This window comes from Puntigrus tetrazona, chromosome 7 (genome assembly GCF_018831695.1).
Source record: "Puntigrus tetrazona isolate hp1 chromosome 7, ASM1883169v1, whole genome shotgun sequence".
NCBI lineage: Eukaryota > Metazoa > Chordata > Actinopteri > Cypriniformes > Cyprinidae > Puntigrus > Puntigrus tetrazona.
In genome coordinates this window covers 13316569-13341089 of record NC_056705.1, presented here as the reverse complement: position 1 = coordinate 13341089, position 24521 = coordinate 13316569, and the positions used below count along the sequence as shown (strand labels likewise).

At 36.7% G+C, this 24521-nt stretch overlaps 5 protein-coding genes across 9 annotated transcripts; all 5 read right to left on the bottom strand.

Annotated features, from left to right (window-relative positions):
- Positions 1 to 764: 764 nt before the first annotated feature.
- Positions 765 to 5782, bottom strand: LOC122348144 (4F2 cell-surface antigen heavy chain-like). 2 transcript variants are annotated; one of them, XM_043243407.1, is made up of 10 exons: positions 5558 to 5782; positions 5342 to 5469; positions 4843 to 5034; positions 4569 to 4756; positions 4187 to 4360; positions 3627 to 3706; positions 3280 to 3395; positions 2601 to 2883; positions 1484 to 1546; positions 765 to 1363 (listed from the first exon to the last, which is right to left on the bottom strand). In XM_043243407.1, the coding sequence occupies exons 3-10, from the start codon at positions 5001 to 5003 to the stop codon at positions 1016 to 1018; spliced, it is 1413 nt and encodes a 470-aa protein (XP_043099342.1). In that variant the 5' UTR covers positions 5004 to 5034; positions 5342 to 5469; positions 5558 to 5782; the 3' UTR covers positions 765 to 1015. The 2 variants fall into 2 exon arrangements, with proteins under 2 accessions (XP_043099342.1, XP_043099343.1); XM_043243408.1 differs by having other exon boundaries at positions 5342 to 5366.
- Positions 5783 to 7246: 1464 nt separating this feature from the next.
- Positions 7247 to 11614, bottom strand: LOC122349556 (4F2 cell-surface antigen heavy chain-like). Its single transcript, XM_043245648.1, has 9 exons — positions 11421 to 11614; positions 10948 to 11156; positions 10584 to 10771; positions 9918 to 10091; positions 9247 to 9335; positions 8513 to 8643; positions 8043 to 8355; positions 7899 to 7963; positions 7247 to 7809 (listed from the first exon to the last, which is right to left on the bottom strand). Exons 2-9 carry the CDS (start codon positions 11136 to 11138, stop codon positions 7464 to 7466), a joined length of 1497 nt encoding a protein of 498 aa, XP_043101583.1. The 5' UTR covers positions 11139 to 11156; positions 11421 to 11614; the 3' UTR covers positions 7247 to 7463.
- A 1467-nt stretch (positions 11615 to 13081) lies between these two features.
- zgc:103586 lies at positions 13082 to 16911 on the bottom strand. 4 transcript variants are annotated; one of them, XM_043243322.1, is made up of 8 exons: positions 16697 to 16904; positions 16555 to 16605; positions 16273 to 16464; positions 14705 to 16142; positions 14284 to 14394; positions 14032 to 14143; positions 13878 to 13935; positions 13082 to 13771 (listed from the first exon to the last, which is right to left on the bottom strand). In XM_043243322.1, the coding sequence occupies exons 4-8, from the start codon at positions 14709 to 14711 to the stop codon at positions 13658 to 13660; spliced, it is 402 nt and encodes a 133-aa protein (XP_043099257.1). In that variant the 5' UTR covers positions 14712 to 16142; positions 16273 to 16464; positions 16555 to 16605; positions 16697 to 16904; the 3' UTR covers positions 13082 to 13657. The 4 variants fall into 4 exon arrangements, 2 of the variants coding, with proteins under 2 accessions (XP_043099257.1, XP_043099256.1); XR_006251263.1 differs by lacking the exons at positions 13082 to 13771; positions 13878 to 13935; positions 14032 to 14143 and having other exon boundaries at positions 14355 to 14496; positions 16697 to 16911; XR_006251262.1 differs by lacking the exons at positions 13082 to 13771; positions 13878 to 13935; positions 14032 to 14143; positions 14284 to 14394 and adding an exon at positions 14402 to 14608 and having other exon boundaries at positions 16697 to 16911.
- A 153-nt stretch (positions 16912 to 17064) lies between these two features.
- LOC122349315 (transmembrane protein 272-like) lies at positions 17065 to 19005 on the bottom strand. The gene is made up of 5 exons (XM_043245306.1): positions 18805 to 19005; positions 18613 to 18683; positions 18388 to 18438; positions 18044 to 18256; positions 17065 to 17557 (listed from the first exon to the last, which is right to left on the bottom strand). Exons 2-5 carry the CDS (start codon positions 18653 to 18655, stop codon positions 17331 to 17333), a joined length of 534 nt encoding a protein of 177 aa, XP_043101241.1. The 5' UTR covers positions 18656 to 18683; positions 18805 to 19005; the 3' UTR covers positions 17065 to 17330.
- A 1993-nt stretch (positions 19006 to 20998) lies between these two features.
- Positions 20999 to 23020, bottom strand: LOC122349277 (transmembrane protein 272-like). Its single transcript, XM_043245257.1, has 5 exons — positions 22872 to 23020; positions 22660 to 22728; positions 22525 to 22575; positions 22230 to 22436; positions 20999 to 21438 (listed from the first exon to the last, which is right to left on the bottom strand). The coding sequence occupies exons 2-5, from the start codon at positions 22721 to 22723 to the stop codon at positions 21245 to 21247; spliced, it is 516 nt and encodes a 171-aa protein (XP_043101192.1). The 5' UTR covers positions 22724 to 22728; positions 22872 to 23020; the 3' UTR covers positions 20999 to 21244.
- Between the last annotated feature and the right edge of the window lie 1501 nt (positions 23021 to 24521).

Sequence of the window (24521 nt, the reverse complement as noted above, 5' to 3'; positions counted from 1 at the left end):
AGCCCTCACCACCACGTATATCTGGGAAAGTTCACATTCAGAATTTGATAAAGATTTCTTACAAGATCGATCTCTGTCTCATACAGAAATTCAAGTCCAGCATAAGCTTATCGCTGAGAAAAATATATGATATGGGACCCACAGAAGCTCAAAAGGTAAGTATTTTGACCAGATTTGACCTATGACCTTGCACTGATCAACACTAGACTGCCTTTAAAAAAAAATAACCAAATGCGGCATCAGGTAAAATACAAAATTACCGAGCTGAAACAACAAAATGGTGTTGTTTCAGCTTAAAAAAAGGGACTTTGCGCTATATGTTGTAGCGTACATTGTGAGAAAAAAATATTGAGTGTCAAGATTATTTTAATTGCTTTGTATAAATCAAACATTATGAGTCATCTTGTTATACATTTCTTAAATAAAGAGCTGGATTTATGACATGCAACGTTGACCCGTTCTGTATTTAGGTGCTGGAAGAAAAGTTACTTCTTTTTAACAAGCTAAAGTGTGCAGGAAGTAATAGAGTTTTATATAGTAAACATCAAGATCGCGCATGACACACATACACACACCTGTTGACTTTAGAGTCTTCCTTTTCCTGCCCTGAGAATTAACGACACATGGCACAGGGCCAAGACACAGGCGCACAACAATTGTGTTATGTGCATAAAATCACAAGGTTAAAAAAATGTCAAAGGTGTTTTGTACACACAAAAATATAAATGAAAAATACACAGATAAAAGGAGAGACATGCAGCACCTTTTTATTCATGAGGATTTATTTGTGGCTTTGTAAAAAGACATCTGCGCGATGAAAGTAGACATGAAAAACCTTTTTATTAGAAGATAAGAGAATACACACGATGACTGACAAAAGTCGCTCATCAAAAATGGCTTTAAAATTCAAAAGCATTTATACTTCTAGAAGCATAAAGACACTAAGCCTGTTTTTTAGTCCTCAGAGAAAGTCAAACAGCTCTGAGACGATACGTAAGGATCTGCATAAGTGTGTCTAACCAGAGTAAGGATAAGACAACAGAACAGCCTGACTGGGCCCAAGCTGTAGCTTCTTTAAGGACACCATGCTATGCACGACTAGATTTGCAGCGTCTGTGCTGAGGCGGACCTGAGCTTGAGCCGGCAGGTCGCTATGAGAGAGGGTCATGGTCACGGGGTCATTTCCCCAGTTGATAGCAGTTAGGAAGCGCTCGCTCTGATCCCAGAGGCGGAGAAATGCTAATGAAGTGTCCGTAGTGTTAAAGCTGACATATTCTCCGTGCAGAAGCGATCGCTCTCTTCCCCTCAGATCACTGAGTGCTTTGAAGAAGCTGCGAATTGCGATACGCTCCTCCCGCAGAGTCTGAATGAGTGGAAGACGGAAAGAGCGAGATTCGGCGTGCTGGTTTTAAATTTGTATTTAGTACAGTGATGAGATCATATCTACTTGTTATGAATAGTCGTGTGAAGAATCAAAATGTACCTTTGCCGTCACATTCTTTTCTTCTACTGGGTTTTCCAAGTCCCACATTATTTGAGGTTTTTCCTGTAATAGAGGAATCTTAAGTCATCAGCGTTATAGCAATAAGACGGTAACTTGGTTAAATATAAACATTAGACTAAGACCTCAGAAGTGTTGCATTTAGCTCGATTTTATGCATTGCTTGAGAAATGTGTCAGATGGCAATTCATAGCACAACACAAGGAACTCTATATGTTAGTATTAAAGACCTTCTAAAAGAAATGTATACCTACTATATAGAGCAATAGTTTTTTATAGTTAGATACCTGAATAATAATCATACTAATAATAGTATGAATAATAATAATAATAATAATAATAATACTTTTTACTGCACTACATTTCATAAATAAAAGTTTTTATTTGTTTAAACTTTAATTAAAACTTTAATTTAAAATGTACTACTTTCTTTTACTCAAGTAAAAAATAATTCAAAGAAAGTAATAGATTTCTATTGTATTTTAGCATAAAATTTTATTCAACATGAAACGTAGTGCATAAAGAGTACAATATAATGCACTGGAATTTTGTGAAGTTAACTTTTCTAAAGGAAAACACTGACTCTTGAAAAGTACTTTTACTTCACTACATCTGCTCAAAATATGGATTTATAAGAAAGCATAATTAAAATAGAAAACTGAATATTTGCTGTTTAAAATGTTAAAAAAACATTTTAAGCTGTCGATGAATTAGATTTCACCCTATTTCTCAAAATATCATAATTATGAACAACTCAACAATTTGTGAATTTTTTTTTTTTTTTTTACTTTTTTTTAAAGTCACAATATACAAGAAAAACCAGCTACTTCCATTTCGGTGCAACGTTAGAATATTTGCCAACATTTTTATAGGTCTTAAATATGGACTAAGCATATGCAGATGTACTAACAGTAACAGACTAGACAGACAGATAGATTTCTGTGAGCCAAGAACATTTAGCTGCTAGAATGCATGATATGTCACAATTCTTTTTTCATTCAGTCACAACTGCTTATGGAGTGGATGCCATTCTGTTCACATTCTGACTTTTGCATTAAAACACTGATTTAGCTGCACATTTATTTCTTGCCGTACTCACCCCGGCCTTCAGTCCGACCTCATCTCCAGCGCTGAACACAGGTGTGCCCGGGAGGGTGAACAGCAGCATTTGATAAAGTCTTATGGGCCATGCTGGAGTTCTGGAAGCCAGAGAACCCAGACTCCAGCCCAGATTCGTCTGCGGGTGACGGGAGTAGAGCTTCTTTATTAACCCCAGCTCGGCCGGATCAGGAAGTTCAGTCAGGTGCAGATCAACACCTGAGTGTTTCATCAGATGAGATACATCATCCACGGAGAGACCGGTGACGGATCCCATCAGAGCTCTGAAAGTCATGAGGAGAAACGGAGAGGCTCTTGAAAGCAAAATATAGCTTTATATATAATAGACTGACCACACGTGCCATTTTTTCCCAGGCGCGTGATTTCTATATCATTCAAAGTTCAATCGAGAGAGTTTTGGAAACATAGGGAACCGATGTCTGCATGCAAGCAAAGCCAAAACCTAGATATTTTAGGCAATATAGAAATCCTGGCCAGGACGCGTCCTGGGAAAAGAGCGCGTATGGTCACTCTTTTATATAAATTAGAAAGACGCTCGGCCTAACTAGAGGGAGCAAGCAGCAGTGCTCTTTTCCCCATCTGGCCACCAGGTGTCTCTTTCATTACACAATTCAGCAGAATAGAAAATCGGGTCATGGAACAAAATTAGAGACACATACACTTTGCTTTCCTTGGTTTTGTTGAACATAGCTTGTATAGTTTGCCAGGACTTTGTTGTTGTGATGCCTTTCAGTTCAGACAAGAAAATACCACCAAATCCTTTAAACCAGGCTTCCTAAAAATAAAAAAATAAAGAAATATCAGTTGGTATACTCTTTTGTATAGACTACATGTTTTAATTCTAATATCTTAAATCTGCAGTTTTTCTAATATAGGATCTTACTTGTTTGGCTTTTTAATACATCTTTTTTTTAATTTATGTCTACTATCTTTTCATCTACCCCTTCTTCACTGTTCACAAAAATAGTCCTCCCTTTACAGTTTCCTCTTTTTAATCAGCACTTACTTTTAGTTTCTCAACGTTAGAGGTCACATTGTTGAGCCAGTCTGAAGCCATTTCAGTTAAATTCAGCACTATTGAGATATCTGCAAAAGAGAGAGCGACAAATACCAGGAGAGACAGCGAGAGCAAGGAAAAATAAGGGTTGGGGAAATTAAAAAGACAAGTTTTCATAAGTTTACACATGCTTAGTATTTGTATTGTAATTCTGAAAGCAGCAATTATGGAAGTTTAAGCACCATGTTATAGCTTCCCAAAAGGTTGATAGTAACATGTTTATGATAATTATCGACCAGACAGTCCAGAGAATTGCACTGCATTGTTTTTTTTGATTGAGCAAAAAACCTAGGACTAGTTCACAAAAGTAGATTTTCCACACCTTCTCAATCATTTACGCCCTCAAAAAATGCAATACGCCCCCCAGTGGCCGATTTCTTTTGAATAGATGTTACAGTATCTTGATGTAACTATTTAGACGAAAAATGGTTCTCCTATGGTGTTGTGACCTTTATTATATACGAGTGTACTCCTAGTGGGATGCATGGTCATTAAGGGTCAAAGGTCACCTTTTTTATGTGCTTGGTCCAGCAGAGATTTCAGATCATTCTCAGTGTCTATTGCAGATTTAACTGAAACCAGATCTAGTGTCTGTAGCTGTTTGGCTCGCTCGGTGTCTAGCAGATCCAGAATAAGACCCTTCACCTTCATCTGGGTCAGATAGTCCAGCTTTTCCTCCACTCCTAAAGAAAATGAGAGAAAGAGAAATTATTGCACCGATACCATTAAGCGCTCTCGGCTGTTTTTTAAATTGCGATTATTATTAAATAAAAACGTGAGCAGATATTTAACATATTTTACATTTTTGACTAATCTGCAATGACTACAGTACTTTGTGCTAATATACAAGAATTCAAAAGTTTGGGCTGCTGCATGAAAATATACATTTACCTTTCAGCCCCTTTTCAGAGAATTCATTCACGTCAGATATCTTGTACAGAGGACCTTCGTTCCACCAGTTCATCTCAGGAATGGGTTTACAGCGTGGGGCCTGTACTATGATTACTATTGCTCCAGCTAACATGCCAACCCAGCCGAGCACGAACAAAAACAGCAAAGCCCTACGAGTCCGAACCCACCTGCAGGAAATATGCAAGTCTATATGAGCTAGACAGACTGCATAATATTTCATTCTACGTTCATAATCCATGTGTAAGTTGCCTACCCAGCAGTGCTGGTGATTTTAATTAACTCATCTTTGGAGAGGCCGGTATACTTCGCTCCAGCCTTTTCTGGGACGGTGACCTTCACGCAGCCATTCTTTTGAGTTTCTCGGGTCATTAGCTGTTTTTCCTGATCAACCTCATTCAGTTCTACGTCCTTCATTTCTCTTTATGCGCAGAAGGCCTTTTACACACTAGATTGAAACAGATCACGACAGCAGAAACTAGCGAACAGATTCATAACATCAAGAAACATATTGTTTATGGTTAAAAAGGTTATAGTATAGGTTGCCATAAAAGTTTTTTTTTTTTTTTTAAATAACACTATTACTATTACAGCAGCAGTTATTCTGACCTTACTGGGTTTACAACCATTCTTTATCGCTTTTTTGTATTAAGTAGTATTAAGTTATACAGTAGCTTGATACTAAAAATGTGAACATTTATAGAATAAAACTAATAAATAACTCGGTTAAAAAAAAAAAAAACTCGATTAAATACCTGCTCGCAGTTGAGTTGAGGAGTCCTGTGCTTTCAAGCAGAAAACAGAGTATAGTTTGGTGGTCAGTTCACTTTTATGAAAAGGACTTCATCTGTTCCCGCCCCTAACAGCCAACATACAAACACTACTGGAGGAGTAACAGTAGACAAAGTCATAGCTTTCTTCAAACAAATCAAATAAATCATCATGCTTGATTAGTTCTAACCAACTATTACCTTTTTATGGATTTCTTGTAGAAAAAGGTATTTCCTTCATTCCTTAATATTTTTACAAATCAGCACATAGTTTTTTCTAAAGTATAGACTATGTATACACATTCATAGATTAAGCCAGGTTTAATAAAAAATATAATAATAATAAAAATAAAAATAACTGCAGAATAACTTCAAAAGTCACGGCACAAAGCTGTTCCCACAAATTGCTTTCAATTCGCTCAACACCCAAGATAGAATCAGACACAGGGCTGTTTTTTTTTCTGTTACAGGAAGGTGTAACCAACACAACTGTAAAGCTCTCAAAATGGTCTCAAAGACACATCTTCCCTGCATGCTATTCTGTCTCCTTCCCTCGGTTTAAGATGAACAATACCAGCTGAGGGGAAGAGGAAGAGTCTGAGGAGAGAGGTTTGTTTTCTCTGCGCTCTGCATGAGGTCCTGGGGTTCACAGATACTCTGCGGGGGTCTGGGTGGACCTTCCTAAGCCTGTCTGATCCTGCTCTCCAGAAACTCTTTCAAAGACACGAAAAAAATATGTCAGACTGCGACCAGATGGAACTGGCTTTATCTATTTTTTCCCCCCAAGCATGTTTATTGTTACTGTAGGCTTTGAGAAGTCAGGATTGTCTTGTTTGGGAGGATGCAGAACTGCTCTTCATTCCAGTGCAGGTATTCTGTATTGTAAATACTGTAAGAACCGTGTGTGTGGGGGCGGGTGCTTGAACAATGTTTTTGGAGACAATTTTAATTACTCGCAGAACTTTTGAGTAAACAGTGAAAAAAAAATGCTTAGTGTGAAGAATCTAAATGTCCTTTTCTATTAAACAGAGCTTTTTGACTGTTAGCAAGGTTTCGTGGATGCCAAGGGACCTTCATGAAACCATCGAAGAAAACAAAGATTTATTTGTTGTATGAATTGCAGTGCAATATAATAGAAAAAATCTGTTTTTAACTATTTTATCTAATGCATTTGTTTATCTAATGCATATGAAGTTTTCCATGTAAATATTGCACCTACAAGACATATATAGGCCTAATAACAAAGTACTGTACTGTAAAATATTAATAAAAAAGGGCATTTAGGCTTTTATATTATGGCTGTATAGCAATTATTCTGGCGGATTTAGACAAAAAAAATTGTCATTAATATTTTTGCATTGTTAAAAAAAGTTACTGATTTGTAAAAAAAAAAAAAAAAAAAAATATATATATATATATATATATATATATATATATATATATATATATATATATATATATATATATAATAATAAACTAAATAACAGCAGGTTAAACGTTTATAAACTATATTAGTTGTTTAATGTGCAAAATATAATTATGGTCTTGTATGTTGAGGACATAAAGTGCCCTCTAGTGGCAATTTGTTAATAAACTAGAACCTTTCCACCATCTTTTTGTAAGAAACATGATCTTTTTATGATTAAAATAGAAGTCTTTACTATCAATGTTGATTGATACTATTCATTTGCTAAATAATGGTACTAATTTCTTTCTAACAGATAGACAAATGTTATTTTTGTGAATATCATTTACTGTTTTATACACGAAAAGCTAATTGCGTCCTAAAACAACAAATAAATGAATTCAACAGGGAGCCATTTTCTTTTGATGTACTACAAGCATTAACAACACCAATGCAATAAAGTGGGTACAATTTCACACAAAACATATCATCAGTAGCATTTTTATTTATTGTTATGTCAGAGGCTTTGATCTACATGTCTCTATATGCATATAAACTTCTGTCCTGCACCAACCGTGACAACTCTTTCACATAGCTTTAAAGTTAGTGCTACTAAAAGTACCCCTAGAGGAAAGGACAAAGCCTTTCCAAACCTGTGCACAGTGTTGAAACTCACTCGGACATTAAGGACCGTCTATGTCTCTAACCAGGAAAAGCGTAAGACAACAGAACAGCTTGTTTGGGCCCAAGCTGTAACTTCTCTACTGACACCTTACTATCCACAGCTATGTTCTCTGTATCTGTGGAAGCGCGGACCTGAGCCTCAGCCGGCAGGTCGCTGTTGGTCAGTGTCATGGTGACAGAGGCATTTCCCCAGTTTAAGGCCACCAGGAAGCGTTCGCTCTGGTCCCAGAGGCGGAGAAATGCTAATGAAGTGGGTGAACTGTGAAGGCTGATGTATTCTCCGTGCAGAAGAGACCGCTCTTTTCCTTTCAGATCACTGAGTGCTTTAAAGAAGTCACGCACCGCGGTATGTTCCTCTTTACAGTCTGAGTGAAAAGGAGGAAAGAAAAAAACAGAGTGTGTGTGTGTTTTAAAATATATATATATAATATTTAAGTGTGAGAATGAAAATGTACCTTTGCTGTTGCATTATCATCCTCTGCTTGACTTTCCAAGTCCCACATTGCTTCAAGTTTCTCCTTTACGGGTGAAATTAAGTCAGCTTACCAGTTTATCGGCATCTTAATTTTTATTTCAATTTATGAGACAAGGACTCACCCCGGCTTTCAGTCCGACCTCATCTCCAGCGCTGAACACAGGTGTGCCCGGGAGGGTGAACAGCAGCATGTGATAAAGTCTTATGGGCCATGCTGGAGTTCTGGAAGCCAGAGAACCCAGAGTCTGTCCGCTCAGACTCCAGCCCAGACTTGTCTGCAGGTGATCGGTGTAGAGCATCTTTATCACCTGGGCCTGTCTCACCCCGGGCTCAGCTGGATCAGGCAGCCCAGTCAGGAGCAGGTCAACACTGGAGCGGTTCAGCAGATGAGAGACTTCATTTGCGGAGAGGCCGGTGACCGATCCCATCAGAGCACTGAAAGTCATGAGGAGAAACAGACTGAGGCATCTGAGTGTCCTGATATCAAATTCTGTCTCAACATTCGTATTAACTGGCTGTGATTAATACACTGAGTTGGCCACCAGATGTCTCTGTTCCACTAAACATATTCCCCTAACTAACGCCCCCTTACCTTTTCTTGGTTCCTTCAGTTTTGTTGAATATGTCTTGAACAGAAGGCCAGGCTTCTGTGTTTGCAATATCGTTCAGATGAGATAGGAAGATGCCGTCCACCCCCTTATTGAGCCAGTATACACAAGCACCCTATAATAAAAGCATAGAATGGAAAAATATATCTGTGGCAAAAATTATAATAATCACATCACTCATAATAGTAAAACGTTTGCAGTTGGTAAGAATTATTTAAAAGAATCGCCTGCGTATATTTGGTAAAAATAGAACAGAAACAACAATATTGTGTAATTTAAATTATTAAATTGTTATTATTTTCTATTAGAATATTTTTTTTTATGTAATTTATTCCTGTAATGGCAAATCTGAATTTTCAGCAGGCATTTACTACAGTGTACTTCAGTGTCAAATGATCCTTCAGAAATCATTTTAACAAAGAAACATTTATTATCACTAATATTGAAAGTGTTTGAACAGCCTTTATTTTATTTTTTTTTTTTTTTTACTTTTGGTTAGTCTTTGCTGACACTTTTAACCAGTTTCATGTTTTCTTTGCCAAATACAATTTCTTAAAATAAATAAACTTCTAAATAAAACTTTTGAATGGTATTGGTATGCAAACTTCTTCATTCTAAAATCAGGAAATAAGTCCTTTCTTACTTTGGCCCCTTTACACATCTCTAAATCTTTTTGTCTTTTCTCTCCCTAACTGACCGTCCATATTTCAGCTCTTACTTTGAGTCGCTCAGCAACAGAAGCAGCATTGTTGAACCAGGCTGAAACTCCCTCGTAATTGGGTGTTAGATCCAGCACTATGGAGATTCCTGAGAGAGAGAGAGAGAGAGAGAGAGGCAGAGGGGAGAGTCAACAAACCAGGAGGCTGTTAAATGATCTTTCTAGAGTTTATCTTTCCTGAAATAACCAAAAGCCGCGTTTGCCGTGTATGCAGCCTTTATTTGAAAGCATATGGCTTTATTTACTGGAAACCACAGGGATGTTCCTGCTAAAACCAACACAATGGTGTTTGAGTTAATGAATCAGCTCCAAGCCAGTCCTATATATTGTGCCTAAAATTATACAATTAATACCATATGTGCCATAAAATAGTTTGTGAGGTGACTATTTTCTATTCTGATATACTTTAAATTATAAGTAGAGTAATAGTTACAAATAGAGTTACAAATTATTAATGTCACGTATTTACTACAGAAAAAGAGGCAGGAGGTCAGAGGTTAAACTGACAGCTCACCGCTATTTAAAACAACCTTCCCCTAAAACAGAGCAACCGTAGCTTAACGATAAGGTCTATGTAGTGACCTTTTTTTATAATTTCACAAGAGGTCAGTGGATAATGCGCCCGATAATGTTTTCTATTGAAAGCCTTAGAAAGAACCAAGCGAGGTCACCTTTTCTATGCGCTCGGTCCAACAGAGAAATCAGATGGCTCTCGGAGCCAAAATCAGGGTTAATGGAAGTTAGTTCCAGTGTGCTGGACTGGTCTGCTTGCACAGTATGTATCGGACCCAAAACAAGCCCCTTCACCTTCATCTGGTTCAGATAGTCCAGCTTCTCCTCCACCCCTACAGACACAATAAAAGGCAAAGTGAATGTGAGATCATCATCGGCGCTTCAAGGTTCAGGGGGCTCTTTTAATTATTAATCTGCTTTGATCGTTTAACCGCAGCACTGCGCATACATAATTGAAGATATCAGGGTTTAAGGTCAACGTACTTGATACTCTTAATCTTTATATTTGTGTCAGAGTGCGAAGACTTGCGCAATACCGTAACTACAAACTCAGCCAAAAGTTGTGTTAACAGCAGAAATGTGATGAGAGGGAAGAATCTTGCGTAGATCAGCACATGTCTCCTCACATGAGCGAGTCACAAGACAACCGGCCAGTTCTGGCTTAGCTACATCAGTCTGACATTTTCCCACGGTTTTCCAAACGCCACTGTAGCGAGGAGCTAAAATACTGAGACTTCAATGCGCTTGACCCCTGTTGTGAACACCTGAAAATGTTATAGAGTGTGTAAAAAGTGAACATGCTGGCAATCATGAGGAGCAATCACCTTTTAGCCCATTTTCAGAGAATTCATTCAAGTCAGATATCTGATACAGAGGACCTTCGTTCCACCAGTTCATCTCAGGAATGGGTTTACAGCGTGGGGCCTGTACTATGATTACTATTGCTCCAGCTAACATGCCAACCCAGCCGAGCCAGAACAAAACCAGCAAAGCCCAACGAGTCCGAACCCACCTGCAGGAAATATGCAAATATAGGTTAGACAGACAAATAGACACAAGACAGGCAGATAGAGAGATAAAGAGATAGACAGATAAATAGATAGATAGATAGATAGATAGATAGATAGATAGATAGATAGATAGATAGATAGATAGATAGATAGATAGATAGATAGATAGATACCGTACCCAGCTGTTCCGGCGACTTTCATTAACTCTTCTTTGGAGAGGCCAGTAAATTTGACTTCGGTATCCTCCGGCACTTTAACCTTTACGCAGCCGTTTTTTTCGGTGCCTGTCGGAGTTTCTCCGGTCATCGGCTGTTTTTCCTGATCCATCTCGTTCAGTTCTACTTCCTTCATGTCGTCCTCTTTATTCATGTTTGATGGCAGATTATGCTGTCGGTTAAAAAGGAAATTTGTTTATCTTTAACAACAACAACAACAACAAAACGAGGCAAAATTTATTTCGAATTAATTTAGGCTAAACACAGATATAGAGCCATAAAGCCTACAGAGATATAGAACTATTAAAACTTTAAAAACCCGTCTATAATTTGTTCGCAGAAGATGCCATATTAGTAAGACGTCAAGTATTAGCAGAATTGTGCTTTTATTTCGAAACACTATAGAATAATCTTGAACGAATGTAAGGAGACATACCTGCAAAAAAAGAAGCTCGGTTTTCCCGCTGTTTATCTCCACAGAGGCTGTATCTGACAGTCAGACCTGTTTATATAGTGCCGACTCCAGCCGCATCCGCCCATTCGCTATCTAAGGAGGAACTCCAAAGGAACTTTGACACCGATAAGACTGCTTTTTACTGATACTTCTGCAACGTCGTCCAATAACGCGCGTTTTAATGCACTGAATGTACGTACTGCGCGAGACGTTGCACTATAACCACGAGCGTAATGCGGCGAGTTCCTCGAGAGTTTCCACCTTAAACGCTCCCCAGCGCATCATTGAGCCTGAGTTCACTTGAGTGAACTGGAATTCATTCCGCAAACTTGCCCGTGAGAACCAATATACCCTCCCTAGCGAAAAACGCGTGGAAAAAGAGTGCTTTCTGATACAGCCAGGCAGTCTTTGATATTGTTTTGATCAGCAGTAGCTTATAAAGCGCAAGCCTGAATAGTCTTCTGCACACAAGCATGCCATAAAACCCTGGGCTGTTAAAGCTTAAGCACACACAGGAGGAATCATTTGGTAGAAGGTTGACGTTGAAAAATAAATAGCTTAACCAATCCTTCCCTTTCAATAATAAAAAACATAATAATCTAGATTGTTGTATTATGCGTTTAACTAGCTTTTGATTTTAGTTCATTAAAAACGAGGCCACCGCCACATACAGGCACACAATGGTTTATTACATGCAAACACAAGAGGTTTATTTCATGTGGAAGTTGTATGCTTTGATCTGGCCGATCTCGTGAATGTGCGTATAAATAGTACGTCGAATAAAAACGAAAACAGTGTCATAGATGCGCAAATATTTAGGCTTGTGGAGCAGACGCGTACTACATGTCTGCGAAAGCTGCATATGCGCTTCAGCAAATATCAAATATCAAAAATCTAAACACATGAGTGTCACATATACGCCAATGTGCCTATCAATACCACGATTTCATTATTTGCCGTACTATTTATACGCATTTCCCTGAGACCGGGCTGTTATTTTTGCTTTACCAACATTGTTCAACAAACTGCAATCACATTTTATTTATGCATGTAGATGTCACGGCCCCTTCACATTGATCACTGCACTTCCAATACAGTGCTTCCCTCTGTATTTTAAATACAGTTTTTCAACACTTGTTGTCTTAACACTTCATTTTAGTTAAAAAAAAAAACACTAAAGAATACTCTTGACAAAGATCTGTTGTTTTTGTCCGTGGCTCTCTCCCACCAACTAATGTCCACTCTCTCTCTCTCTCAGCCTACTAAGAGAACAATGTGTGAGTGTTTATCCCATGTGACAGAACAGTATGTTGGCCCCCTCTGCCACACAGTGAGGAGAATTTCAAACAGTCCCGGGGCAGCAGGGTCACACGGATTACCAATAATTCTCTCTACTGGGAATTCATCTTCATCAAGTCCTGCTTTCAGTCCTAAGATGTGTTCTTTTTTTTTTTTAAAGAAGACTCTTATGCTCACTAAGACTGCATTGATTTGAACAGTAAAAACAATAAAACTGTACAATAAAAATGTGATTTATTCCTGTATGAAGCTCAGTTGAAAGCAATTATTACTCCAGTATTCAGTGTCACAACATTTCATTTTTTATATATATATATATATATATATATATATATATATATATATATATATATATATATATATAATATTAATAATATATACATTTTATAACATTATAAAGCTTTTTATTGTAACTTTTGATCAATTTAATGTGTCCTTGCTAAATAAATAATAATCGTGTTCGTTTATTAAAAAAGAAAACCTACTGATACCAAAATTTTGACCGTACATGTGAATTAGGTCAACCAACAGACCTCTCTTTAGGGATCAATATAATTCACATAATCTCAATAGATCCTAATTACAGCATAATTTCATACTTTTGTGTATGAATGTATTACTTATGCGTTAAACCATTCTATCCATATCAATCACTATTTGATTAGAGTTGGAGCAGAACTTTGCAGGATAGTCAGTCGCCAGGAGCAGGATTGGCCGACCCTGGTCTATATATTCTCTAAATAAAAAAGGGACAGAAGGTTTAGACTTAAAAAAAAATCTATAAGAACTTCATATAATAAATAAGACCTATTGTATAGGTGCATAAGGATGATGTTGTGACTGAAATGGCCTCATGTACAGTTCACGGTGGTATCAATCCTAAATTTAGATTTTAAAAAAACATTTCTAGGGTAGTGCATTCAGTTCTTTTGCAGGTGAGCCGGGGTGAATGCTAAAGGCAAGAGGTCTCTGAGACTTGTCTTCCTGTAGGTTCCATCTGGCTTAGTGAGGTAAACGTCCCATTCTGTGCCAAACTAAAAAAAAAAAAAGAGAGCAAGTGACAGAAAGGGATATAAAAACTGAAGCAAAGCAAAATGTGTTCAAAAGCAATAATATAATAAAATATTACAGTAGCCACACCTCCATTAATACCTGTCGACAAGCACCGCAGGGTCCCACAAAACTATCTTTGATATCACTGTTGTTGAAACGAAAAGGATTCTTTAACATACTGAATATGATTTATCTTCGGTAACAGAATTCGTAATATATAATCTGAATGTATATAATATACCATGTGACAGCTATGGCTGTAAATCTCCGGTATCCTTCTGCGACAGCTCTCTGTATGGCAGTTCTCTCCGCACACACAGTAAGGCCATAGGAGGCATTCTCAACATTGCAGCCTACGACATGTATGGATAACGTGGTTAAGAACACTCTGACAGCATAAAATGATTTTAAAAAGGCTGATTACATGGCAGATAAAAATAAGTGGAAGCATGTTGTTTCAGTCAAAATGAAGTAAACAGGAGCACGCGCCTACCAGTGATAATGGCGCCCCCTGTCGTCAAAATAGCAGCACCGACTGGAAACCCACTGTACGGACAGTAAGCCATTTCTCGTGCCTGCAAGCATTTTGCCACTAGTTCCGCGACTTAACAACAACAGTTGAGGACAAAGCAAAAAAAAAAAAAGGGACGAAACAACGGGACAAAACAAAAAGCGCATCAATACACAACCATGTAACACTGGCAAGCTGAACAGAAATGCATCTCTTACTTGAAAGCTATGAGGTTATGTTAATGCAGTAAGTATGAGGGGTTCATATAGCAAAGTCCTAAAAGTAGGCTAGGTCGAGCTCATGTAACCTGCACAAACAAAACATATCAACTAGCTAGCGTGTATCAAATGCAAATTTGCGTTGAGTGTTTGTTTTACACGTATTGGATTAAATATGTACCTACCAGCCATAACAACTAGCCGTCTTGTTACGCCGGACTAGATATAGCCCTTCTGACGGCGTATTTTCAAACTATAACGCAGTTTTGCGAACAGCTGTTGTTGTTGCCTCGCCAGGAATAATGACATTTCTGGGACGAGTGCTGTGACAGGACGACTGACCCGGCGCAAGTGCTGTGGGCGGGGCATACGACCCTAACAACCAATAACAGACCTCCTTGCTAACAACCCTCTCATGAATAATTTAAAACGCAAGGATTTTTTTTTTTTTAATTGATTAATTTAGCACGTTTTTTAATTGACGTATTTTGATATTTACCGCTTTTCACAATAAAAGATATAATAAAAAAAAGCTAATATTTAAAAACAAACAGAAAGAAATTTAACCAAATTATGTGCTAGTATTTGTGTTGCTTGCGTCGACGCTTACAAATGTTAATAAATAATTAACAAAAAATATTCTGATGAATAAATGAAGGTATGAATTTTTCATATAAAGATTCTTTGATGAATAGAATGATCCAAATATCAGCATTTATCTGAAACAAATAGCTGTTCTAACATTGTAGCTCACATTCTAAAGTTTATTTAGGAAAGGAAATTGAAAATAATCAAACGTGATGATAAAGACATTTACAATGTTACTAAAGATTTATATTTCATAAATGCTGTTCTTCTGATCTCTCTATTTATCAACTGAAAAAGATTCCAGCTGAATATCAGAAGAATTTCTGCTAAAATGTAGCTTTGAAATCACAATAAATGACATTTTAAAATGCGTTTAAAAAAAAAAAAAAACAGTTATGTAAATTGTAAAATGTTTTAAATAAACAGCAGACATAAAAACAGAAGAGACATAATTTTTTTCCACCAAAATGATCCATGTTTTTTGAATGCTGATATTTGAAATTACTGCCAGTAGGTGGCAGTAAGTCACTGTAGATAAGTGAGTGAGCCGAACCATTTAAAGGAAACAAACACCGCCATGTTGTTCAGAGAAGCAAAATAATGCTGTGCTTGTGTTTGGAATAACCCTTTAATCACAAAACAGAAAATATGGTGTATAAATCATAAGGCTCTCAATTAACCTGTAGTTTACTGAACTGTTTTAAAAGAAATCAATATCATTCTCTCACTCACTCTAATCTACGCTTCTATAATCACTCATACCAGTATAAATAATAAAGCACATTTTCTGGAAGTTGATTAGAATAACTGTAAGTTACCTACAGGTCTGCAGCTAAATTTTAACATATAGGGTTCTGTCGGTGAACAAAAGGCCTTTACGTGTTAAAGTGGTATACAAAGCAAAAAGGGACAGTATGAACACACACAGAAAGCCTAGATTGTTAATCCAAAATGCAAACAGATACAGGGTTTTGTGACAGTGGTCTCCAGTGGGAACATAGTTGGGAGGATATATGGAGTAAATCCAGTAGGTACCTGAAAGAACAGCACTGATTTTAGTTTCACTATTCATTACTAAATGAATATTAATAAAAAGATGTGCTGACACCAGACTGACAATAATGTTGTCCTTCACTATCAGTAATTTAACATCTCTTGCTCTCACCAGCAATGAACCAGCACACAATGAATAGGTAGAGCGTACAGCTGAAGGCGCCGCAGAACCCAACCAGCAGACAGTCGTCTAAAGTGTTCCTCAGGTACATGATCAACAGTGAGAGCAGACCAGCCGCTCCAATCACAGTCACATAGGTGGGGAGATTTGGCTGGACGGGGCACTCGTAGAAATGGATTGCTCCTGGATTTATCCAAATAAGAGTAAAAAGGCTGCAAATTGCACTAATCATCTCACGAATATTTTTTAGTGTAAGCAAAAACTGCTCTTTACCTAATCCAATAGCTGTTATTAAAATCATCCACACAATCATGTTAATCACCACTGGAAAAAAATAGTTAATAGTTAAAAATAGAAATAAGTTTGAGTTTTTTTAGTATTGTAGTTATTGGAAAAGCTTTCTTAACGTTCTTACCGATGAAAGATTTTCTGGCAGCTGTCTCAGTAGCCTCCATCTTCAACGATTTCTCAAAAAGTCCATAAAAAGGTGAATTCTCTCTTATCGATTTCCCTTATAGACTTAATATGAGGAGGACCCCCAAAATTAGCTTTATTGTGAAGACGTGAATGGCACAGCTGAATAGAGCTGCTGTGAGTCAAACAGTATGTTTTCACAGTTCTGTGGTCATCAGACTCAGCCCATAGCATTAAAACACTTCCTTTGGTAAAATGTTGAGAAACTGTTATTGCAAACCCAAACTGAAAAACAGCAACCATCCTTTTGCCTTCATAAAAACATTTTCACTTAACAAAATCTGAACAGAATAGACTTTTAAATGCTTTTATACACAGTATTTATTTTATTTACATCGATATTTATCCTATTAAGCTGTATATTACCTTCAAGTCCAGGCCTTTGAACTCAATGTAATATATCATAATACAGATCACATTAGATCAGGTCACCCTAAAAAGGGGTAGCCCTATACTAGTAGAAAATATGATGTATTTTTTAAAGTTGTGGCACATATTGATCAAATTTATGATTACATTTTGATTTAAATAAAATAACCTGCAAAATATAAAATCATGATACACCGTGAAACATCCTATGCTTGTTGCTGAAAGTTTGAAGCCAATGACTGTGGTCTTCGACAAGTATTTTGTACACATATACAAAGCCCTAAACATCCACTACAAAGCAGCAAGACGGCCAGACAGCCATAACAGAATGTATTCAAGCAGAACGCAAAGAGATACAGAGTTTTGCTGCAGTAGTTCTCTTCGTTTGTTGGGTCATAACTGGGAGGATGTACAGAATATATCCAGACACTCCCTGCAATACACAGAGAAAACATTTAAATATTCCTTTGAACTTTAAACAACAATAGCATTTTTCAACATTTCTATGTTTTTTATTTATTTATATTTTCACATTTAATTTAAAGGGTAAGTTCGCAAATTCTCAAGCAGGTTTGTGTTGCTGAAACGTAGCTTAAGTAAATGCATCATTAAATGCATTATTTCTCTATAATATCTGCACTGATATATCCATCTTCTGGACTTTTGTGAAAACTACAGATCATTTGCATTTTTGAATTCCCTGCTCAAGTGATGGAGCCTAGTGCATTATGGGTGTTGAAGTTTTCCTACACTTATTAAAACTTTATTAAAACCTTTACAGCTTTACAGACTTTAAAGCCCCACGTTCTTGATCCTGTCACAACATTTTGCTTCACCTTTATTTATTTTTATCTGATTGTTTAACTTTATTTTGTATATTTCTATCCTTCTGTAACTCCTGTTTGACAAATTCACTCACCTGTGATGAACCAGCAGACAATGAAGAGGTAGAGGATGACACTGACGGAGACGATCAGCATAGACAGCAGCAGCAACTCATAGGTGTCTTTTGCAAGTGTACCGCACATTAAGCCAAGGGTCACTATCAGAACAAGCAAAACAAATACACCAAATACTATAAGGTAGACAGGGATGTAGGGCTGGACAGGGCAGTCTCTCAGAAAGTAGGCCCCTAAAAAAAAAAAAAAATCAGCTGTCTTTGAAGAAGCCTGTTTGCTTGCTGTACAAAGCATGTTAACGTTTCTGCCAATATTATACTGGAATATGTTATGGAAAATAATGAGGTTAAAATGCTTGATTTACCAATTCCAATGGCAGCAATCACAACCCCCAGTATGACAACAGCCAGTACCACTGAAATATAAACACATTAATCACACAGGAATACTGTCACATTCGTTAATCGCCAAGTATTCACTAAAACTAGGACATTTGGAGGCAATTTAGGCTATATTAGTAGACTACAAAAGCAACATATTCCTAAAATGTTAATAGTTAATAAATAGTTAATTGTTAATAGTTCTTCACCAAACAGTGATGTCAAAAATGCTGATGGCTTTGATTGGTCCATTATCAGGATATCATAGTGCAATTACTTTCTAAGTAAAGAAAAAAGAGAAAAAAACAAGTTATCGTTAGACATTAACCAAGTGCATTATTAAAATGGAAGTAAGGATACACGTGTTTTGTGTAGCCTACACGTGATCGTTAGAATCTCACCTCAGCCTTTAAACACTTTGTCGTGTGTGACTCTGTTACATCTGCTCTAGTCCTGTATGATAGCGAAATTCTAATCTCATCTGTTTTATTTGCAGTAGTTAGAAATCCCAGTATTTCCTAACCAGAGTAGTGTTTTAGCGGAGGGCGAGATGTTTCCGCTGTGAGCCACACCTATGCGGCGTGAAGCGGTCAGATTAAAGAGCAAGGAAACCTCCTGATTAACCTTAACCACAACTTCAGTGGGGTGGTTATGTGATTGTAACACGATGTTAAGAGAACCTTTGCAACTTACATATAGCATGTATTATTTTTAATTATGAAACGAGGACGCATTAAAAGGCTCAAAAGTGACAGCAAAAAAAAAATCGCTTTTAAATAGATGCTGCTCATTTGAACTTTCCATTTATTAAAACATGACATGAAACAAAAGACAAAATCAGAATGAGGGCTATATTTAAATCAGAAAAGGCAAAACACACGCAGAGAGCATTTCACTGACTTTGATTAATGATTTCTGAGGGATCGTGTGTAATGGCTGCTGAAAATGGGATTTCCCATTACGTGAATACATTACATTTTGAACGAAATGCATAATATAAAACGCCTTAGTGTAAATTGCAATGGTATCAATTGTAATATTATTTCACAATATAGTGCTTTCTCTGTATTGGTTTGCATTAAAGACTTACAAATCGTAATGACACCAAACTTTTGAACGGAAGTGTAGGCACACTTCACAAAATGTGTGTGTAGTGTTGTTTTCCAACTTGCGCAATTTTTTTTTGCAAGTCTATTCTTCTGCTTTCTCCTCAGTTTGTTTGAGAAATGACATTACGAGCTGGAAGCACGTCTACTTCTTTCACACAACACAGCGTTGTTCTTTATGACCCTTACTCGACTTCATAATCACACATAGGCTCTATAGTGTTGTAGTTTGGACTTATAATGCTGTTTTTTAATATTTAAACAACGTGTAGCTAAATGGGAGCGTTGTTCCTCCTCATGTGTATAATGGAGGCCGTCATATCACCGCCGAATGCCAGAGGTCACTGCATCCTTGTATTCTGAACTGTTTCTTACTACATCACTAAGTTCACCTTATTCATTTAAAAAAGCTGCTAGTGTTTTATCGTAATGTTTGTAATGCTGTTCTGAGCAGTTATGCCCGTTTGTTTTTTTGGTTTGACAACATCTGCTAATTCCAGGTGACAAAGCAAAGCAAAAACTACAATAACTACAAAATCGTCTTCTAACGACATTTGTTTTTACCCATTTTTACATTTTAAATCACATCATAAAACCATTTATGTTCAATAATAATTAAGGAAATGATCCAAAAGTTGTAGGGGCTTTATTGTCCCAATAAGGGTGTCAAACATGGCATCTATTCAGTAATTTACATTTACACTCAATGGAAATGTAAGTCATTGTCATTTATTGTTAATAAATGTCAGTTACATTTACAGCAAATAAGCTGCATTCTGTTTTATAATGTACTTCAATACCGAGATTCAGAAAATTGGCACTTGCAGTAAGGAGTATAGATAGTATACAGCAGTGGTTCCCAACCTTTTTTAACTCACAGCCCACACAACAAAACACATATGTTTCCGCGGCCCACTGCAAAAAAATTTAAATGAACCTGTTATTTGTGTCGGGTTAGTAACTGAGTACTCAGAAGCATGACTTTTAACTGTCTTTATTGAATAAACGGGTAATGTTGAATAACCAGAAAATGTGCATAATAGGTCATTAATTTTTAATTAATTATGATATTTAATTATTACTACACATTTTTACGTACATTAGCAATATTATTATTTCTATTGATAATAACTGGCGGCCCCCCTGCAATACCGTTGCGGCCCACTGGGGGGCCGCGGCCCACAGGTTGAAAACCACTGGTATACAGTAATGTAAATAGAATCCATTGCTATTTGCACTTAATGTAAATAGCATCTATGCTAAGAAAAATTCTATTTTCACTTAGTGTAAATAGCATATCACTAACAAAAGCTCCTATTTTCACCTAGTGTAATAGAATACATTGCTATTTGCACTTAGTGTAAATAGCATCTAATTGCTATTTACCCTTAGTGCAAATGGTAGCTGCCAATATATTCTCAACCACTCTCCTCTTATTTATTCATTTATTTATTTATGTGCAATTAAACGGAATAACAAAAACACTAGGTCGCTGGCTACTTTGATTTTATTAAGATTTAAATTTTCATTGTTGCATTTTCAAAAAAAAAAAAAAAAAAAAAGACATCAGTTCTATTTTTACTATTAATGCTTAAAATGCTACCAAAAGTTTTAAAGACAATTTTTTACATAACATGTTTTACATTAAAGACACGTATATTTGGCTTTGTGAATTTATTGTACAAACCATCAAAAGCCTGTCATCAAGATTAATTAGAATGGCGCAGAGTTTTTGTTAATTCTGTGCTGAGCCACAAATGCAAGCACAGATACAAACACAGCACCCAAGCAACAGCGTCAGACCCAACATTATGTATCCCACTGTGGTGGTCCAGAATGCAAACAGGTAGAGAGTCTTATTGCAGTAAAGATCTCCAGCCACGGTTTGGTTGTACTTAGGAGGATAAATAGAGTAAATCCACACACTGCCTATAAACAAAAAAATAATAGATACATTTATTTCAGATTATCATTTGATGAAATTGGCATCAATGATTTTGCTACTTCCCTGTTTAAAGGGACAGTACACTAAAAAAAATAAATCCGGTCTTTAATTATTTACCTTCATGTCATTATAAACAATGTAAGACCTTCATCTTCATCACAAATTAAGGTTTGGAAGAAATTTAAAAAAAAAATCTGACCCCTGTATATACGGCAATGCAGCTGATCGAATTGAACAAATTGCTGAATAAGTTCATTATTTTTCTTCACAGACTAGTTTAACAATGTACCTTTCCTGGCCTTAAATGTGTTGGTGTGTATACAGGGCCAGAAAGCTCTCGGAATTAAAAAAAATCTCTTAATATATCAAAAATACCTTAATTTGTGTTTAGAAAATGAACAAAGGTCTTACGGGTTTGGAACGACGTGGGGGAGTAATTAATGACAAAATATAATTTTTTGGGTCAACTATGTCTTTAAAATGTAACCTGTGATATGTTTTTTTTTGTCGTTTCGTGTTAAACAGACATTTTCAAGCAAGTTATGCTACTAAAAGCTCATCTTCACACCCAAATTTCAGGCAGACGCACACACAAAAACATGTTGACAGCGCTTTCCATTCACAAGGTGTAATTCTAAGCATTCCAAAATGAAAGTCTGCTGTTTGTTTGGCAAGTGACTTTGCAATGGATTACCCAAACAATGCACAGCAGCAGTCAGAGACCTATGAACACGTTAAATGACATATCACTCCCACATACACCATTGTATCTTACCACAAATCATCCAACAGACCAAGAAGGTAGAAACAAGAGCATTCCACACATTGCAGATACAGCTGAGCGCGTTTTGACCTCCCTCCTCTGTCTCTCTGGCACAGGGCAGACAGGACAGCAAGGCAAGAAATACACTAAACACTCCACAGACCAGCACGTACACTGGGATATAGCGCTGCTGGGGACAGTCTTGAAGATACACTGCACCTGTGATTGTAGGCGATATAAGAATGCTTAAATAATGGCTTGTAAAAGCAGAGAAATGATCTCAGTACATAAAGTCACCGTAACACACCTATTGTGATCTGAGCAATGGGAAGAGCCAGGAAGAGCAGTTTTGTTATAACTGAAATACAAATCAGTCAAAAAAAGTCAATATATGTTCATTAAGCACAAAAATAACAATAATTACGGTGTAAATCTCCCATACCAAGGCAAGCTGTATTAGTTGTTGGAGGAGATTTCACATAACTCCACATTTGCTTTGGATCCATGGTGCCTGTTCAAAGCATACAACGTCACAAACGTAACTTCGTTAAAAACTGATTTTGTAACGCATTGGATTCTGTAAGTCTGCGGATATTAATACTCTTAAAGAGCAAAACTGCCTTGCCGTATGTTAATCTGCACAAACATGCTCACCTGTAGTTCTGTATGTGTTCACGTCACGGGATCAGAGACAGCCTGAAATGATTCTTCATGGGTTAAGCGCTCACGTTTTTAAAAGGCTGCGTCACTCACCTCACAACCATAGCATTTCAAGACAAACCTGTTCTTGCAGCGAATAGTCTGAAGTTATTATCCATCAGAACAAAACCCATTATATTTACATTTATGAAAAATCTCAGTTAAGATCTGAGAGGTGACTATTTTCATTAGCTCTTTTCACTTCGAATTATGGAAGAAACTTGTGTTGTTCAAGTAAATAAAATCTAGATAATGAAAATTCTTGAGGTTTATCTCATGCATATGCAGATATGACAGTCATTTTCGTAAGTGCAATTTCGCAATATAAACATCAGGATTCCTTGTAAAAACATATTTACTTGCAAAACTGCTAAGACGACATTTAAAAGAAGGTTTAAAAAAAAAACTAAGACACTTTTTTTTTTTTTTTTTTTGCACAAAACCATTATAAATCCTATGATTTAGATCCATGAAGATGGCCTACAAAACAAGCTTACAGCTGTAATGCTGTTTTCGTGATGATAGCAAGATTGCTTTTTAGTTATTTTTTTTTGAAAATCTACAAATATAAGTACAGATACAAAAACAAATATATTAAAAATATTAGGAAATCTAAAGTTAAAAGTCTAAAAGTCTAAATATACCACACACACAAAAAAATAGTTGTGTCTAGAATTCAAAATGAAAATAAAAATAAACTATTCAAAAGCATATCCACTAATTAGTCTAAAATGTCAAATTAATTACAATGAAAATCTTCTTGACCAGTAGCATGGTAACGGACTAACAGAATGTGTAGGAACTATCAAAGTACGCCAAATGACATTTTCCTCCCACATAGACCACTTTCTTACCACTGATCGTCCAGCAGAACAAGATGGCAAATTCGACACAGCACAGATATGGCTATGTACTTCCCTTCTCTGTCTCCCTGGCACAGTGCCGACCACACAGCAAGGTCAGAAACACACTAAACAAATCAGCACATACACTGGGATATATAGCGCTGCCGGGGACAGTCATGCAGCTGTGATGGCAGGCAATGTACGTTTAAATAATGCAAAGCAAACGCAAAGGAATAGCTACCGTCACTTTCAAATTCACTGCACACCTACTGTAATTTGAGCAATGGGAAAACCATCACAGAAACAGCAAAAATGATTGCTTTTAAGGCAAAGATACCAGTTGTTTTCAACAATATTCATATTTATGTTACTCAACCATTGTTAATTAATAGTGTAATTCTATTTTGATTTAAAAAAAAATGAAAACTGGGTCCCACAGACACCATACAAGGGTTAAAGTTTACACAATACACTAGAGCCAGATGCTTTAGATACTATAGAGCTTTCACTTAATTCTGTGTTTGCTTTAGATCCATGATGCCTACACAACGCAAACAATATTGCTCAGGGAAACGCATGACCTGTTTCCAAATGAAGCATTCATCGTGGAATTATTAAAGGTTACTTTATAAAAATTCTGAGTTTTGCATTCTGTTGAGTATGAGAATCAGTGTATTAGAATACACTTACTGTTATACAGTCAAACCAAGTTCTCTTGTGTTGAAGTCTGGTTCTGGAAAGTCTTTATATGGATTAGAAA